This window comes from Brachypodium distachyon, chromosome 1 (assembly GCF_000005505.3).
Source record: "Brachypodium distachyon strain Bd21 chromosome 1, Brachypodium_distachyon_v3.0, whole genome shotgun sequence".
NCBI classification, from domain to species: Eukaryota; Viridiplantae; Streptophyta; class Magnoliopsida; order Poales; family Poaceae; genus Brachypodium; species Brachypodium distachyon.
The window spans coordinates 34,371,014-34,388,105 of NC_016131.3; the positions used below are offsets into that span (position 1 = coordinate 34,371,014).

General features: G+C 48.0%; 3 protein-coding genes across 5 annotated transcripts; 1 reads left to right on the forward strand and 2 right to left on the reverse strand.

Annotated features, from left to right (window-relative positions):
* LOC100822208 (mitogen-activated protein kinase kinase kinase 1) lies at positions 1-4,588 on the reverse strand. Of its 3 annotated transcripts, XM_024457348.1 has the most exons (4): positions 4,190-4,588; positions 3,674-3,706; positions 3,375-3,492; positions 1-2,426 (listed from the first exon to the last, which is right to left on the reverse strand). In XM_024457348.1, the coding sequence occupies exon 4, from the start codon at positions 1,006-1,008 to the stop codon at positions 205-207; it is 804 nt and encodes a 267-aa protein (XP_024313116.1). In that variant the 5' UTR covers positions 1,009-2,426; positions 3,375-3,492; positions 3,674-3,706; positions 4,190-4,588; the 3' UTR covers positions 1-204. The 3 variants fall into 3 exon arrangements, with proteins under 3 accessions (XP_024313116.1, XP_014755560.1, XP_024313115.1); XM_014900074.2 differs by lacking the exon at positions 3,674-3,706 and having other exon boundaries at positions 1-1,631; positions 4,190-4,587; XM_024457347.1 differs by lacking the exon at positions 3,674-3,706 and having other exon boundaries at positions 4,190-4,586.
* A 201-nt stretch (positions 4,589-4,789) lies between these two features.
* Positions 4,790-5,811, forward strand: LOC100839159 (cucumber peeling cupredoxin). Its single transcript, XM_010231519.3, has 2 exons — positions 4,790-5,089; positions 5,206-5,811. Exons 1-2 carry the CDS (start codon positions 4,891-4,893, stop codon positions 5,607-5,609), a joined length of 603 nt encoding a protein of 200 aa, XP_010229821.1. The 5' UTR covers positions 4,790-4,890; the 3' UTR covers positions 5,610-5,811.
* Positions 5,812-15,831: 10,020 nt separating this feature from the next.
* On the reverse strand, positions 15,832-17,092 carry LOC100839772 (dehydration-responsive element-binding protein 3). Its single transcript, XM_003560622.3, has one exon. It carries the CDS (start codon positions 16,942-16,944, stop codon positions 16,000-16,002), a length of 945 nt encoding a protein of 314 aa, XP_003560670.2. The 5' UTR covers positions 16,945-17,092; the 3' UTR covers positions 15,832-15,999.

Sequence of the window (17,092 nt, forward strand, 5' to 3'; positions counted from 1 at the left end):
TTTCTTCAGAGTACCACACAATCGATGCTTTATTAACATAGGAATTCTGTACATGAGTATAAGTCAAGTCAGATCCTAAGAAAGAACTAGAAAGAAATACAATGACCAACGAATTGAGATCAATGTTACTGCTATGTACACATGTTTACTTCACGTCCATATGAACAAGTCCCCTTAAACGAGTTAAAATATCAACTTCTAGTTCTACCCAGCGCATAGGCCCCCATCTTCGATCTGCATATCCACCACGTCGTTCTCCTCGTTCATGTACGCCGACAGGTTGATGTACCGCTGCTGGTCCTGCTCCCGGTCCCTGCTCGGCTTCCGCCACCGCGCCCGGCACACGACGCACGTCGCCGCCCGCCGCGCCCGGCTTCGCTTCCACCGCGCGAAGCACTCGGCGTGCACCGAGTTCCGGCACGTGCCGCACGTCAGCAGCACCTGCTGCCCCGCCACGCCGCCTTGCGCATCCTCCGGAGCCGCCGCCATCTCCTCCAGGCACACCGGGCAGGCCGCGCCGTCGAGTGGCCACCCGGACGACGTCGCGGCCTCGTTCCGCCGCTGGTCGGCGGTTGCCTTGACAGCCGCCGCCGCCGACGGCCACAGCTGGTGGAACCGCTCCCTGGCGCGCGGGCCGGCGAGCGCGTCGGCGCGCGTCGGCGCGGCCACGAGGCGCGCGACCTGGCACGGGCGCAGCGAGTGCCGCCACACGCAGGCCTCGTCGAGCGACAGCCCCAGGACGCGCAGCAGCACGAAGAGGATGTGCTTGCACGGCGCGCCCGGGTCGGGGCACGTGCACGCGGGGGACACCGCCAGCGTCACCGTGTACACGTTGCCCGTCGCGCCCAACACGAAGAAGTCCGGGCCGGCGCGGTGCAGCAGCCGGAGCTGGTGTTGCAGCGCGCGGATGATGCGGTTGGCCACGCGACGCGTCGAGGCCTCCTCGTCCGCACTCGCCGCGTAGCTCGACCCGACCGACTCCATCGACATGTTTCCGGTTTCTGGCATGAGATGGAGAGAGTCTGGGAGCAATCGGATATGTAAGGCCGGGGCGCAACATGCCTTTGGGATTCGTTGAGTGCCGTGGGAGAAGACTCTGCGGCGATGAGAATTGTTGCGGGGGACGGAAGCAAGCTCGATCGCCAGAGAGGTAACAGGAGGCAGCTCCGGCAAGTTAACTTTGGGCTCATTCTTTGGGTAAGCTCACATGGCAATCCTTCCAAGTCTCGATAACCAGGACACCCAGGTAACGGTAGTACTGTTACCAAATCATGGGTTATCTGAACCAGAAGCTAGCAATGTTGAACTTTACAAGGTCAGCTTGGGAGCTGGACAATGGATACAAGCTATATAGTTTGACCAAACTGGTTGAGAATATTCTGAAGCGGGTGTTTGAAGATTCTGGTAGAACACCTAACAGGAGTATGTCTATGGGCGTGCGGGTGAATGTGATGGTCAGACCTATCTCGGTAAAAGAACGAGTTTTAGGCAGTAATGCAGAACTGCAGTTGCAGCCAAAGAAACTGTTTGGCAAACAGTTAGCAGGCAAGCAATAGGAGATTTTGGAAATGAAAATTCTGGACCAGAAAGATTTGGTTTACACTGCAAGTTTTGCAACTAGAACGGATGATCTGCAAGGACAATTTTAGATATAAATCTGAATTCCAGAGTCCTTATTAGAATATAAATCTGAATTCACATAAAAACAGCGAACAAACAGTCCATTCCCCCCCCTAAAAAAACCTGAAGGCATGCAAAGCAAAGGAAATTTAAGGCAAAATGTGGTGGTTTTAACTGTTAATTGCATTGAACATATTTACTTTTCACGATTTTTTTAATTATTTACAATTTTTCAAAATCTCCTGTTTTTCTAGGATACTTCTGTTTTTTCCCGTCTTCTATCGTAACTTGCATATTCTTATTCTTTTTTACTTTTGATTTTCTTATGCGTTGTGGTCCAACTCTAATATTTCTACTCCATACTCCTTGCGATTCATTTGACAAACTTACTGCCCAGAAAAGTCGGCAGAAAGTAACTTTAGTTTGGATTCCCACTAAATGGAACACTTTGCATAAATTTCTTTCTACGTCACACAAATACAAAGTTCTCCAAGTTTTCCATGTAGATTTACACCAACACAAGACACAATTGCAAAAATAAAATGATGCAGATCTCAGAGCAAAATCATGTGCCACAAGATCGGGAAATTTTTTTGCCCCCATGCAGCTTACATGGTCCAGAACACAAATAATCAACTAGTTGATGTAAACCTTGGGAAAACCAAATATACTAGTCGTAGAGCAATATCAGGATTGTGCAGAATTCAAAGCAAATAATCTCTAAAATTATTATTCTTCCTATGGAAACTCTGCATATATAGCTATGCTGCAGCCCACCTTTGTACACCCGCTTGGATAGTCCCACCCTGTTAAATAAACAGAGTCCCCAAAAATTAATATCACCAAGATGTAGAGTTAAGTCTAAATTGTCCAGCTGAACTATTTGAGGGAATTTCCTACTATTAATTAGGGGCCCCACCTGCCTGTTTTTAAAAAAAACTATTTGAGCGAATGCATGGGGAAGTACAAATATTAAAGTTATGCAATGGATACTTAACCCCAACCATATTTTTGTGAATGATCTTTTTAGAACATAGCTCTATAGTATCAGGATGTTAAAAACAAAGAATCTGTTGTGGGTATTGGAAAACAACATTTATAATGTGCCTTCCCTTCAGGTATGGAAATACTTACTTTTTGCTTCATGTTTTATTACACTCGAATAAGCTAATAAAAATGGATGTATTTTGTGTTATGTCTAGTTATGGATTTCAATTTGTCACCTGATGGGACTGACCTAATGAAGTTGAATATTACTTATATATCGTGCAAACTTACATCCCACGTAGTTTTGAGATGTAAGAAAATAGGCAGCAATGAGAATTAGTAACTAGGTGGTGTTTCTTTTGGTGCATCAGTAAAACGTACTCAGAAAGTTACATCCCAGATTAAACTAGCATTCCTTCCATTATTCCGAATGTAAGAAAATCCAGTGGTAAAAGTTACTTCGAGATTTAAAATGTTACATCCTGGGTAGTTAAAAAAATTAAAAATGTCACGTCCTCCATCATTTTGGATGTACAAAGTAGTACTCCCTCAGTCCGGAAATAAGTGACTTGGATTTGTACAGATTCAACTCCAAGTCACTTATTTCCGGACGGAGGGAGTATATTACATCCGATGCAAAAAACTTACCTCCAAAATAATGGGGATACCACTCAAACAATCAGGACAATAGTCTTTTAAGTTTCATTTTGAGTATCATTTTATACAGGCTCATGAAGGGGAAGAAAGGAACAAGTTTGTTGACATACCTTGAAGAATGTTTAACCAAATAACAGCGATTCCTGTCCGTGTCCATACGCTGCTCAGCTTGGCCAAAGTCAGCTCGGGTTCTCCAAGATTTTATTGAGGTCTCAGCTTAATATATTCCTTTTTATCCAGAAAAGAAAAACAGTGAGGAACTCCGCTACATGTTGAGACTTTAGACATTGCCAGAGCATACTGGTTGAATTCCACAAGCTATGTTTCAAATTCAAATTCAAATTACGAGACAAGTAGCAGTCAAGATTCGCAACAACTGGTTAATTCTTTTATTTTGCAGAGCACCTACTGTTAACTTGCAATCAGTTGCAGGTTGAGACATCTGGAAAATTCAAATAACAAATCATGGATAAATAAGATAGTGAGCGAAAACACAAAACCACGTCAAGAGTTAAAAACATGCAAATCAAACATGTGCAATGATAGGTGATAACACTGAGAGCTACTATGCTGTTGCTCACTATCTTGCAACAAATGTTAGAACTACATCTATATAATTGTTAAAAGTAATTCTTATTTGGATAGTAGAAGGAAAGTTACAACCAGCAGAAGTAAAACTACATTCAATTTAATATGTGAAGCGATTCTTTTAAAACTAGTACAACTACATCTAGCTAAATCATAAAGTAACTCTTATTTCCCGGAAAGTAAGTACTGCAAATCTTATACACATACATAACTCATGTCGCAGATGATAACAAACTACGGTAGAAATGGACAAACACAGGATTGTACATACATTGGGAGGCCATTCAGGATGGACAAACCCCTATAGAACACACAAGATGGAGAACCCGAAGCTAACCTGGCAGGTAAAAAGTGGCATCGGCGGCCAGGCCGGCAGCAGCCGCTAGAGGAACATATGCTGAGTTGGAGGTGGCCGTCCGGTGCTTGCGGCAAGGGCGTAGGCTGCTTGGACATCGGTGTAGGCCATTACGGAGGGGGGAGCGCTGCTTTCGTTTGCCCCGTCAGATCCAAAGGCGGAGGCGTGCTATAGACGATGGCGATGGCGGTGGCGGTGGGAGAGTTGAGGGGGACGGGCTGTGGACGGAGGTGCACGGTGACGAGGGCAAGCCGCCGGGATGCCTCCTACCGGTGACGGCGAGACCTAGGGATGAGAACGTGGGAATGGGGAATTGGGGATAAGGACCGGACACAGGAGAAAAAAACCTACTTACATAATGCACGCTCACAAAACCGTCCGTGGCGACCGGGGGGATGCGCAAAAGGAGTAAAAAAGAAGTTACCACATACCAGCCGTAACTGCCTCGGGAGCCCAGTCCAAGCGCCAGCTGTCCACTTATCGTTGAGGTAACAAACTCGCCCCATCCATCCGAGTCTCGTTCCTGCCCCCATTTCACTCATCTTCTTCCTCTATAAAAGCCCCATGGCACTGTGCACGTTTGCAGCACGTCAGTGAACAACAGCATACGTGATCCGATCAATTCAATTCCAATTTCCAAGGTAACATACTTAGCTACTTTGCTCACAAATTACAATCGATTCATGGCTCAGCCGGCGCTCGTCTTCTTCTTCCTCCTCACCGTCACCGCTGTCGCCGCGCGAGACGCTCCGCTCGTTTCACCGGTGCCCATTGGTCAGAGGTACATCGTCGGCGGCGCGAACGGATGGCGCGTGCCGCGAAACAAGGACATGTACATAAAGTGGGCCGCTGGCATCCAGTTCTACGTCGAGGACTCCATCGGTATAATCGTCCGATTGATCATTCAATCAACCTGCATTATATGTTTGGGATGACGCTTACGTTGTTCATCGATAAATTAATTCCTTCAAATTCATTTCCTTGTTGTGATTGAGAAGAGTTCATGTACAAGAACGACTCGGTCGCCAAGGTGGACAAGTACGCGTACTACCACTGCAACTCAACGGCTCCGGCCGGCACGTCGCCCGCTAAGGACGGCAGCTCACTCTTCCTCCTCGACACTCCCGGCTACGCTTACTTCGCCAGCGCCGACGCCAAGCACTGCAAGAAGGGCCAGCGGCTCATGCTCAACGTCAAGGCCAGGCAGGCACCGGCCCCGGCCCTGGCCCCGGAGACCGAAGAAATCCCAACCCCTCCTGCCCCTGCGCCGCTGCCGTCTTCACCGGCGCCGGCGCCACGACGGCCGGTAATGGAGAACGGCGCCGCCGCTCTGGCCTCAACGTCTTCTCGCGCCTTGGTGTTTCTCGCAGCACTCGCCTTGATGGGTCTGATTCGGGCATGATATAGGAGTACGTTATCTAGCAGCGTCGTCGGGCGTTCGTTGTCTAGTTCAGAGTTTTAGCGTGGCTAGTTAGTTCTTAGGTCAGAACATTGTGTCACAGTGTGTCTAGTTTGTGTTTCTTATCGGCGATCGATCCCAATAACTTTTTGGTGACAATTAGAGTTCTCACTACAAGATTAATTAATCAAAGTTAGATCGTGCACACTGTGGCAGGTATTTGTCTATTTTTTCTGAGTTGATCCCGTTTCACATACTAGAACATGACTCTAAATAACTGTGGCAGATATTTGTCTATGTTTTCTGAGTTGATCCCGTTTCACATGAACATGACTCTAATTAGGGCGGCCGGTCGTTCTTAAAAAAATTACAGCACTCTAACGCATCCGTCAGGACCCCCTTAGATGTTTTTGGAATGTGCAACTGGATCTAAAATGGAAACCTTTAAGAACCTATATAAAGAAGTTTGTATCCACGGAGCTCGACTTTCACGGTAATTCGTCAATGAACCATGCGTAGAAAGGGAATTATTGTTCCATTTGTATTGGTGAATGGATATCCAGTGGAGCAAACATGAATATTGCTCATGATATATGGATATCCATGAATACCCGAATAATTAATTCAAAAACTATATATGTTAATCTTCGAACCCTATAAATGTTAATTTTTGCTTCAATTTTCCATGGACAATTAAGCTTTTTATGTCGAGTGTCTGTTGGTTGCTGTGAAATGTAAAAACTACAGTGTACATGCGTACGTGTTTGTGCGAAGAACACATGATGCACGTTTTTTATTGATGTGCTGATGTTTGATTGTGTTTCTAGCAACAGTGTTTTCATCATCCGGATCCACGCATGGGTTCCGGGTATCGAGTGTAAACGGAATAGACTTTTATTTGCGGATCTTTGCAATACGCCGATACCCAATGATACCCAATGATGATCCTAGTGTACCTTGCTCCATTGCGAGTCCTTGAGAGATTAAAGCCATGGTCGTGCGTACGTTCTTCTTCTCTCCACCTCTTCCCGTCACGTGTTCCTCCAATGGACAAAGAACAGCCTTACGGTGTATGTGCCGTTTTCTGCGGTGATGCATCCTGTCAGCGTCTTAATTGATCTCCGTGAGTGAGTGTTATGAGCGACGGCACTGCGTACGGACGATTAAACAACGGAGGGACCAAACCTTTTATTTGAACTGAGAAGGCGTCTCCTGACCGAGCAGTCGCGTCTCTCGCCAAACAGACGCAGCGCTCCAAAACGATAAGGCGCCTCTGTCTGAGATGTCCTCGTGCGTTTAATGGCCCGCGTCCAATCCCCTTCGTTAATCGCAACGGCTGCATGCAGTAGGTCCTATCGCTGCAATGCATCCGTTCAATGCTTGCTCTGCTTATACACATGCATGATCGATCAACAATCTAGTGTACACAATACACTAGTCAATAATAAACAGGCTACTTCCTTTGAGACCCATACACCGTATAAAAGAAGAAATTAAAACCCATAATTCTAATCAGTTATATTTATCACACAAATCTTTTCTTATTAGAATCACTCCATAATTTACATTGGCCAGGGTATGACGTGGATAGAAATCACGCCCCATGCATGAATATTCTCTGGGTGGACAATGAGCAGTGTAATGAGTTTTACCGTGAATTCAGATAGAAGAGCCCTGCCTGCCAGGACAGACCCGCCCGGGCGGTTGCCATCCTGAAAAAATAAAATCTGATCCCCGGAAATAGCGTCGGTACTGCAGTTGATGCTGAGCTGATAGCTATCCAGGCGCCTGTATCGTCGATCGATCCCATCAAGCAATTAAAATAAGAGATTCTGGAGTACTACACGTTTATGGTCCGAATAATGCCAAGTACTGCTGGCTGTACATGCGTTGTTAATTAAGGCGGGTTTGGATGGGCTGATGCCCACAGCTCGGATTGCGGAGAGGATGCAGCAGCCGGGCAGCAAGCACGGCGGATGCAAAGTGCAGCTGCAGCCCGCTGTTTGGTGAATCTTGCATGAGCGGGTGTTGGCCCACTTCTTCTTCTTCACCTCCGGCCACGCCCCTCGCCGTCGGCCACACTCGTCGCCGCACAGCCACCGGATTCCTCCAAGTGTTGTCCTTGCCGCCCTCGCCGAGCCGAATTGCACCTCGTCGTCGCCCTCGCCGAGAGGAATCCCAACGCCCGTCGCCTAGGTGAATCCCGAACTGCACCGCACGTTGCCCTCACCGGAGGAATACCAAACCGCGTGTCGTCGGGCTGGAGCGGGATGTTGATGCGGCGGAGGAGAGGAGTTGATGGGGGAAGGGAGACGGGCACGAGGGAAGAGAACGGTGGGGAAGGGAGCCATCCATGGGGAAAGGAGGCGCCGACGGGGAAAGTGATCATGGGAGAAGGAAGCGGCGATCGGGGAAGGGATCGATGGGGGAAAGGAGGTGGCGACAGGGAAGGAGAAGGCTTCACAAGAAAAACGCCCAAATCGGCCATAGCCTGCATGCAGGCTGAGGGACCTCTTTTTGCATCTGGGCTGCAGGTACGAAACAAGGCCCAGGAACCCAAACATCCTGACTTTTGCATTGCGGATGCGGGCCAGGCGTGATGCAGACGACCAAACAGCCCCTTAGTGTTCGTTCGGGTCAATTCTAACCAATTTAGAGCAACTCGAGCAGATTTTCTATTTTTGGCTCCCCAAATTACAATACGGACATACCTAAAATAGATGTTCTACCCAAATTACTCAACTCCTAGTAGATTTTCTAAATTTCATTCCCATCCTTTCGCATATATTCTAATCATATATTGCAACCATTTTTGCTCCGACTTATATTTCTCTCTTCATTCTATCATTTGCCCCTTTTGGCAATAGTCGCTGCCACCTGCCTTTTCGCCACTCCCTCCTCCCTCAAGTATCGCCGCCACCTACGTCCAACACCACGACATCAACCACCGTCACCTCCTTAAGATCCGACGGTAGAGCTAAGAGCCGCGATCCGTCCAAGATTTGGCGGTGGAAGGCGGAAGGCAAAAGGCGGAAGGCGCCTCAAGCAGCGGGCGGCGAAGCTTCGAACCGTGGCCAGTCCAAGATCCGGCAGCGGTTAGATCCTCAAGCTACGCTGCTGCGGGCACCAGAACTTGGAGCCGCGCCGGCACAGCATTTCGGTACGAGCGACTACAAGAAAGGGATGGGGAGAAGAAAGATGCAACAGAGGAGGGAGAAGAGGGCGGCTAGGGAAGGAGTGGGCAGGGAGGCTCGAGGTGAGGCGGTTTCCGGATAGGGAATCCCGCGCTTGCTACTTGGGATGGGGAATCCCGACCACGATTTGGAACATGACTCAATATGGGGAGGGCATTGGGTAAGCTGTTGGAGCTCTTTCTAAAGGCATATTCCCAAATTTAGCTATTGGACACCGAATGGGGCGTCTCTCTTAAATCCGATAGGCAGTGGCAAAGCTAGCCGACAATTGGAGCCTGGGCAAGATATCTTTCTAAACTGAAATTTGCCCATATAATTTGCTAACATAATCATCTTGCTTCTTTTAGTTAAGTAAGTTCAATTGGGGGAGCCTGGGCAATTGCCTGGGTTGGCCGGGCGCTGGCTCCGCCTATGCCGGTAGGTGCACATGTATGTATATGACCCCGCTGTATAGTAATTCCTCCTATGCATGATAAGTGTTGGTGATTTAGTTTGATCGGGCATAGACACATAGTATGGCAGGTAGAAAGGGATTCTACAAGTAGCATATGACTTCCTTTAAAACAAAACGAGTAGCACATGACTTGCATTGCATGCATTTACCACATGTACGTACTTTGTTTTACTGACGGGTGCTAACTGCCTAGTCATCTCTATCTCTATCTCTATTATTTATAAATGCACCAACATGTTCATTCTAAGGTCTACCCCACTTAACGTACACAGAGTACTAATAGCCCCACAACCAGACTCACTAAACACAGATTACTCCCAAACCGTGTGCACTTAGTGATTAGCTATTGAGGCTGAAATTTCACCCCGCAGGAGAATCTTTCAGCCTTCCCGAAACGTTTTTTCTTCTTTTTTTTCTACTCACCCCACCAGCCCCGCATTGCATTCCCTAGCCGCGGACGCCGCCTCCTCCTCCTTCCCTTCCCCTGCGGGGCGCCGCTGCCTGCGCAGGCTCGGTGACCAGCCGCCCGCTGCCCCCCGCGGCCTAAAATGCGCCGCTGCAGAAACCTTCTTCAGCCGGCCTTGTCCGCCCCCACCCCACTCCCACCCTGACTCTGCCCTCCCTCTCGATTGCGCCGTGGCCCACCGCCCCTTCTCGATAGTGAGGTGGTACTCCACGGAGATGATGGCGGCGCCCCTCGCGCGTGAGAAGCAGCGGCATATACGCCTCTTATTCCTTTCTGCCTGCCGGCGACCTCTCCTCATCCCGAAATTGAAGAAAAATAGTTTTGTGGATTTGTTCCTCCTGGTGTCCTTCGCGGAAGGGACGGCGGTGCTGCACTGTTGGTAAGGATCCGATTGCTGCAGCCTGTAGGAGCTAGCGACGCAGCCAAGGAGCATCGGACTAAGTCCTGCCTCGGTGGTCCTCAAGTCCTGCCGCCCTCACGCACGCCCCGCCGCTGCCCTCACGCCCCAATCGTGTTGCTGTAATAGGCGACAGCCAAGGAGCATCAGACTTCCTCTCATCGGTCCAAGGTGAGCTATAACCATCTAACTAATTCAAATTACTGATTGCTGCATTGATTTCATCGGGCAATAGACGCAACATGAGATTGAAATATTGTTCCCTAAGAATCTTTTGAATCTGTAGTGCAAGGCGACTTACTGTCATAGACCTTTTGACGTTCTTACAGCAACTTTAGTGGATTAGTCCCCATCTTGTCTAATAGAAAGTGAAGTGTTTATCGTACTGACGTTGAGACAGAAAACCAAATCCAGGGGATACTACCTGAAAATTTAAGAGAGGATGTAATGTCCAAACAATATATTTGAATGGAAAATCAAATTGAAGGTAGACTACCTGTATCATTCTCAAATTAAATCTGTTCAGCCAAGCATTTGGATCATCAACATTTTCTTTAAAGAAAGAGGCAATTATCTGAATATAAGCACCTAAGTGATAGGATTGAACGTACATTAGAACACTATGGTCTATAGATCAATGAGGCACCGTTCATCTAGATTCGTAAACACAACCCACTGTCCAAGTATTAGAATATAGGTCAAAATAATATGCTCAGAGTTAAAGCTCCATATATAGGTAAGATTAAGGTCTCTGCCTCTCTGGAGCAAATTTACACATATAGTATCTCAAGAGACTGGTCATCATACAAGTATGGGTAACCTAGGAATTTTCAGCACATGATCATAATGTATTTTTCTGATAATCATTCTCGAGTTAAATAACGTATTTAGTCCAGCCCTTACAGCAACACGCCCTTCCACCACCGTCCCAAGCTGATGCCGCCGAGCCGCTCACAGACATCGTAGTAAGAGGTTGCTCCCTGTTTTTCGTGTGTCTCCGTTGGAGTTGAATGGATGATTAAAAATAGAATAATTTGGTATAATTAATATGTAGGCCTGATGATTAGATAGACATCACAATCGGAAATCGATTTTATTGACAACATCTTCAAATTGTTCATGACAGCTTATTGACATTTCTCCGTGGATTATTTAGGCTTGCAAAAGTGGCAGCACATTTTTATGCAACTCAATTCATTCAAATGTTGTGTTCATACGATTATCTGAAAACCAATAACAATATTCCTTTGATATGAGGGCTGCTTTAGAGAAATGGTCTGTCAAGTACAAGGTCGACTTGGTATTTGCAGGGGAGAAAATTACTTAAAACCACCACAATTGGGGCAACAGTCTAGGAAAACCACCTTTTTTTAATTTTTTTGCAAATTACCACCACTATCAGGGTAGCGAGTACTCCCGCGCACTGATCACCCGGTTGATCCCATTTTTGATGGAAAAACTGACAGTGGGGCACGTAGGTCAGGTCCACGGTGGCTCCACGCTGGCCAAGGCGTCCACCGTGGCCGGACCCGACCCTGACCGGAGCCCCGACTCTTATGATCTGGCTGGACCCGACCATCCTCGAGCCGGAGCCAGACCACTCGCTCGCGAGGCAGAGGGCGCAGAGGGTCCGACCTGCGACGCCGCCGACGCCCCCATGCATCCTCAAGTGACAACTCGCTCCCCCGTGATTATTCAGACGTGGTAAGTATCCTCCACTGCTCGGGTTGGGGTTAGCCGAATTGGGGGTTCTTTGTTTTGATTTCTCTCCTCCGAATGGATTTCTAGTGTCCTGATTGGATGTATGATTCAGATTTCCCTGGAGAGGATGAAGAGATCCGTTGCCATCATGGGCTTCGCGGCTCAAGGCGAGTGGCTATTCGCGGGGAACAGACAGGGAGACGCTATATCGGGTGCTCCAACATTGTAAGCCTCTGATTGCAGTTTGAATGTTTAGCTTAGCGATTGATTATTATTTCTTCATGGAGTCGCTTCTTCATGTGTAGATTCAGGACCGTGGGTTTGTGCACTGGGTTGACCCGGAGTGGCCAAACCCAATGAAGAAGAGGCTGCTTCACCTGTGCAGCAACTACGAATTGGGGCAGAATTGCTAGAGAGAGATTGAGAATGTTGGTATCTCGGATGCTGAAAGGAGAAAGGCCATGGAAGAGAACATGAAGGCAGAACAAATGTATTTCAAAGCTATTGAAGAGAAGAAGCAAGCTGAATTTGCACTGATGAAAGTTGAGGAAGAAAGGAAAAAGGCAGTGGAGATGAAGATGCACTTAGAGCTTCAGCTAGCTGACATTGATACTGAAGCAAAACTGAAAGTTAGGAGGCTGAGACAGCTGGTACTAGAGAAGGAAAAATGGTTGATGTATGTTGGTGATGTAGTCTTGATTTTAGTAGGTTTTGTGCTTGCAGTTGTAGGTGCACGACTTGCAAGTTAGCTGAACTATCTGTAACATGGCTGATGTATGTTGTTGTGAGAGAACATGAACATGTGGCAAGTTAGTTGTCTGTAGGTTTTGAATGGCGAATGTTGTGTTGAACTCGTATGAATGTTGTCATTTCAAGCTGCTATCTATTTAAGTTTGAAATTTCCAGTTTGAACATAAGTAGCAGGCATATAGCTCGTGTGAATGTTGTGAGAGAACATGAACATAAATAGCTGAGATCAACCATAGCAGCTAAATAGCAGGCATATAGCACATAAATAGCACAACTTCATCAGGCAAATATCATCTTACAAACCATAAAATTCAACAAAATAAGTGTTTCATCCTACATCACAGACCATCAAGTTCACATCAGCCAGTTCACACATCACAGGTTCTTCCTACATCACAGGTTCATCCTACATCATCCATTACAGAAGTTCATCATCGAAACCAACCACAGGTTCCCAAAATAACTGTTTTCCAGCTTAAGACAGTTCAGTACACATTACTCATACCTGTCGTTTCCGGCAGTGAAGTATTCCATCATCCTGTTTCTTTTCTGCCTTTTAGGCTGGCTTGGACCAGCTTGTTGTTCATACCTTGGAGCATTGTACCTTGGAGCTATAAATGGAACCCTTGAAGCTTGCCTTGGTGACCTTCTTGGGGCAGGAGCTAGGGCAGCAGTGGCACTTCTTGCAGCTACTGATCTTGTTGTGGCAGGGGCTGGAACAGGAGTGGCAGCAGCTGGTGCTAGAGCAGATGTAGTCCTTTTGGCAGCAGCCTGTGCTTTCCTTGGTGATCTTCTTGGTGGTGCAGCTTCTGCACTTGGTGCTTGCCTTAGTGATCTCCTTGGTTGTGGAGCAGAAGCAGCAGGTGCTTGCTTTGGTGATGTCCTTGGTGGTGGAGCAGAAGTAGCATGTACTTGCCTTGGAGATTCATCACTTGGTGACTGTGGCTGCTCAACCTAGTCTGGTACTGCTCTATTTGCTTGCAAAATGAATTTCACATAGGCAATTTACATTTGTGTTGATGACTGATACAGCTTCATCATCTCATTAACCTGCTCATTTCCCTCGATCAACGCCAAGCCTCTCAAACCCACCCCTTCCTCTTTGACATCATACATGTAGCAAGACTTCCCAAACCCTCCACTCTCCATCAATCCAACGAGGTTCAAATATCTCACATCTGACCTTCCCAAATACCTCTCCACCGTAGGACAGCCAACTAAATTCATCCTTATGTGCCATATCTCATCGTCCAACCTTACCAGAAATTACCAAAACTAAAAAATTGATAAAACAAAGATACTATACACTACAATGGACGAACAGAGACACTAACACTGCCTATAAGGAAAGAATCGAACAACCCATCGACCAAATTTCGATTAACCCTAGCAGGGAACCCTACAGGAGGATATGAAAGATCTAATACATAAAGGCGCAAAGATAGAAACTTACTGTGTCAAATTGATTAACTCTGTCCAGTGCGTGCTCTGGCTCGTCGCCGCCGGCGCCGGCACAGGAGGAACTGACCGTTCCGGCCCACCTCCGCCGCTAGCCTCCGCCACGCTGGCCTGGGTAAGCAGCGCCGCAAACTCGTTGGTTCCTTCCCCGTGCTGGACCGTCGCATCTCCGTCCTCTTCGCCGCCACCATCGTCGGCGACCTTCGACGGCGTCATCGCTTCCGCCGTCGCCAACCAGAGAGATGCGGGGGAGAATCTAGGGTTACGGTCTGAGTCAACGACGGGTCGGGTTGGGTACTTCAGGCTTGCGGTCGGGGTTCGGGTCTGGTCAAGGTCGGGTCCGGTCGGGGTCGAACCAGGTCAGGGTCGGGTCCAGCCACGGTGGACGCCTTGGCCAGCGTGGAGCCACGTGGACCTGACCTGCGGGCCCCACTGTCAGTTTTTCCATCAAAATGGGATCAACCGGGTGATCAGTGCGCGGGAGTACTCGCTGCCCCGATAGTGGTGGTAATTTGCAAAAAAAATAAAAAAGGTGGTTTTCTTAGATAGTTGCCCCAATTGTAGTGGTTTTAAGTAATTTTCTCTTTGCAGGGCAAGTTCATGCTTAGAGATGGCCGGGTAAGTTCTTCTTGACCACATGCTCTTTTATGACTAAATTGTTGGATTTTGTCTGAAATTTAAATCTGATCTTTAAAGAGGCGATTCAGCTGAAATTATTCAAGTCTGTTGCTTCCAGTCTTAAGAGTGCTGAATATGTTAATTTCTCATCGACAACTTTCTATATGAATGAACTACTTGCAGTATTTTATATTTAATAATGTCAACTACAACATAACACCGTGAATAATATCCAGTGCTAGACAATTCTGCTCCTGTATACGCAAGTGTTGGTGACAGAGGCAACCAGGAAGGTCTTACCTCAAGGCAAGATTACTATTGATAAGATGTGTTTTTTTTGCATCGTACTGTGCGATGCTTGCTTGTTGGTCCGATTCCTAATGTTGCAGATACACTTTGTTTATTCTCATTCTCATTTGCTCCAAGCTGCTCCAGAGCGACCTCGATGTTTGGCCAGGGTGCTCTATGCCAATGTCTTCCATGGCACATGCTTAGAGCCCGGCCTCAAGGACTCCAGGAGAATGAGCTATGTGCTCTATCTGGAGGCTCAAGGAGAATGAGCTATGTAGAGTTTTTTTTGAAAGCAATGTGACATTCTCTTGTATGCAACTAGAACATTCTTTCAAATGTTGTGTTCATACGATTATCTGAAAACCAATAACAATATTCCGTTGATACGAGGGCTGCTTTAGAGTTGGACACTGATCATTCGTATCTCTTTTTTGTTGATGTAGATTTGACCTATAGTCAGCCACCGGATGGAAGTAAGAAACTCTTTTTTTTTCATTCGTGTGCTCTTAATGTCTTGCTTTTGAGTTGGTTCAAAGTTAATTTACTCTGCCGATGCCATTTAATTTCTAAGTCCGTACTTTTTGAGTCCGGTACCTAATTGTAATATATTTATGCGCTCATGGATTTTATAGGTACATTGCTACATAATCACAACTATTTTAATAATGGTTCAACGAGAAAAACAGTAATAATAAATAACTTATACTCCCTCCGTCCAACAAAAGATGTCTCAAATTTGTCAAAATTTGAATGTATTTTGATATGACTTAGTGTATAGATGCATTCAAATATGATCAAACTTGAGACATCCTTCGTTGTTTAACGGAGACATTAGAAAAATTAAATTTAAAAAACACGTACCGTGGAGTACGCACGTGCAAGCTCACTGGCCGGTATTAATGGACGTATTAGTATCAATCACGTCATAGTCGAACAAAAGGAGAGGATAAACGAAATTCAGAAGCTGGAGCGGGCGTGGCCTGCTGCCAAAAGGAGATGAAAACAGGAGAGAACTATTCACAAGCCAGAAAAGAGGGGGGAGTGACGGATTTAAGTAAAGCTCATCACAGGTTCCCCAGAAGCGCATCGAACCCGGACGCGACGATGCCATCCGGCTGCACCCAGCACTGACACGGCTCGATCCCGAGCCCTGACATGGCCATCTCGTCGTCGTGCGCGGCAATGCCGTTGCCGGCGTAGTTGTCCGGCTCCAGCCACGCCGCAGCTGGCTCGTACTCGTACCACGCCTCATCGGCAATGGGGTCACGGAAGAACTCGCCCCCGAAGACGACCTCCGCCGCGGTATCGTCGTAGTCGCTGATGCACGGTAGATCGATGATCTCCTCCAGCTGCTCGTCATCGACATGGCCCAGCATCGACGACGACGGCCCTGGATTATGGCAGACGGGCAAGTGCGACGCGGCCGGCATTGGCGCTGGGTCGTCCATGGCCGCGGCGCGCGCGGCCGCGGCCTGCACGTCGTGGGGAGCCGCGGAGGCCGGGGGCGGAAGCGACGCGGCCAGCTCCGGGAAGTTGAGCACGGCCGCGGGGCCCTTCACGACGAGCGCGGCGGCGTCGTGCGCGCGCGCGGCCATCTCCGGCGTCGGGAACGTGCCCAGCCAGATGCGTGACTTCTTCCGCGGCTCCCTGATCTCGGACACCCATTTCCCCCACGCCCGCATCCGCACGCCGCGGTACGTCGGGTGCCGCCCGCCCGCCGCGCCATTGTTGGCACCTCCGCGGCTTCTTCTTCCCCTCTTCTCCCTGCTGCCTCCGCCGCGGCTAGCTCCGGCCGGCGAGGGCGGTGGCGAGGCGGACGAAGACGCCGGGCTGGTGACCTCGTAGTACTCAGGCGCCATTGCAAGATGCCAAATGCAGATGACAAGAGAGTGCGCGCCCAAGCGATTGTGATTTAGTCGTCCGATACCAGAGTCGTGGAGATGGATCGATGGGTGTTTGAAGCTAGCGGGAAGCAGAAGACGTTTTTTTGTAGTGGGAGCGCCATGCATGACGCCGACGGCTCAACTGACGACGTCCTTGTCACGGCCGTCTTATCACTAACGTTCATTCGTCCATCTCTCTTTCTCTAGATATATCTACCATCTCCTAATCTCTAATCTGGAGTGTAACGGGAAGAATGCTACCATAACGGATAAA

Bases quoted from the DNA above. Each gene is read 5' to 3' on its own strand.
- LOC100822208 (XM_024457348.1), bottom strand. From the start codon at position 1,008: ATGCCAGAAACCGGAAACATGTCGATGGAGTCGGTCGGGTCGAGCTAC.
- LOC100839159 (XM_010231519.3), top strand. From the start codon at position 4,891: ATGGCTCAGCCGGCGCTCGTCTTCTTCTTCCTCCTCACCGTCACCGCT. The intron at 5,090-5,205 runs GTATAATCGTCC...GTGATTGAGAAG, and splicing joins CTACGTCGAGGACTCCATCG to AGTTCATGTACAAGAACGAC.
- LOC100839772 (XM_003560622.3), bottom strand. From the start codon at position 16,944: ATGCATGGCGCTCCCACTACAAAAAAACGTCTTCTGCTTCCCGCTAGC.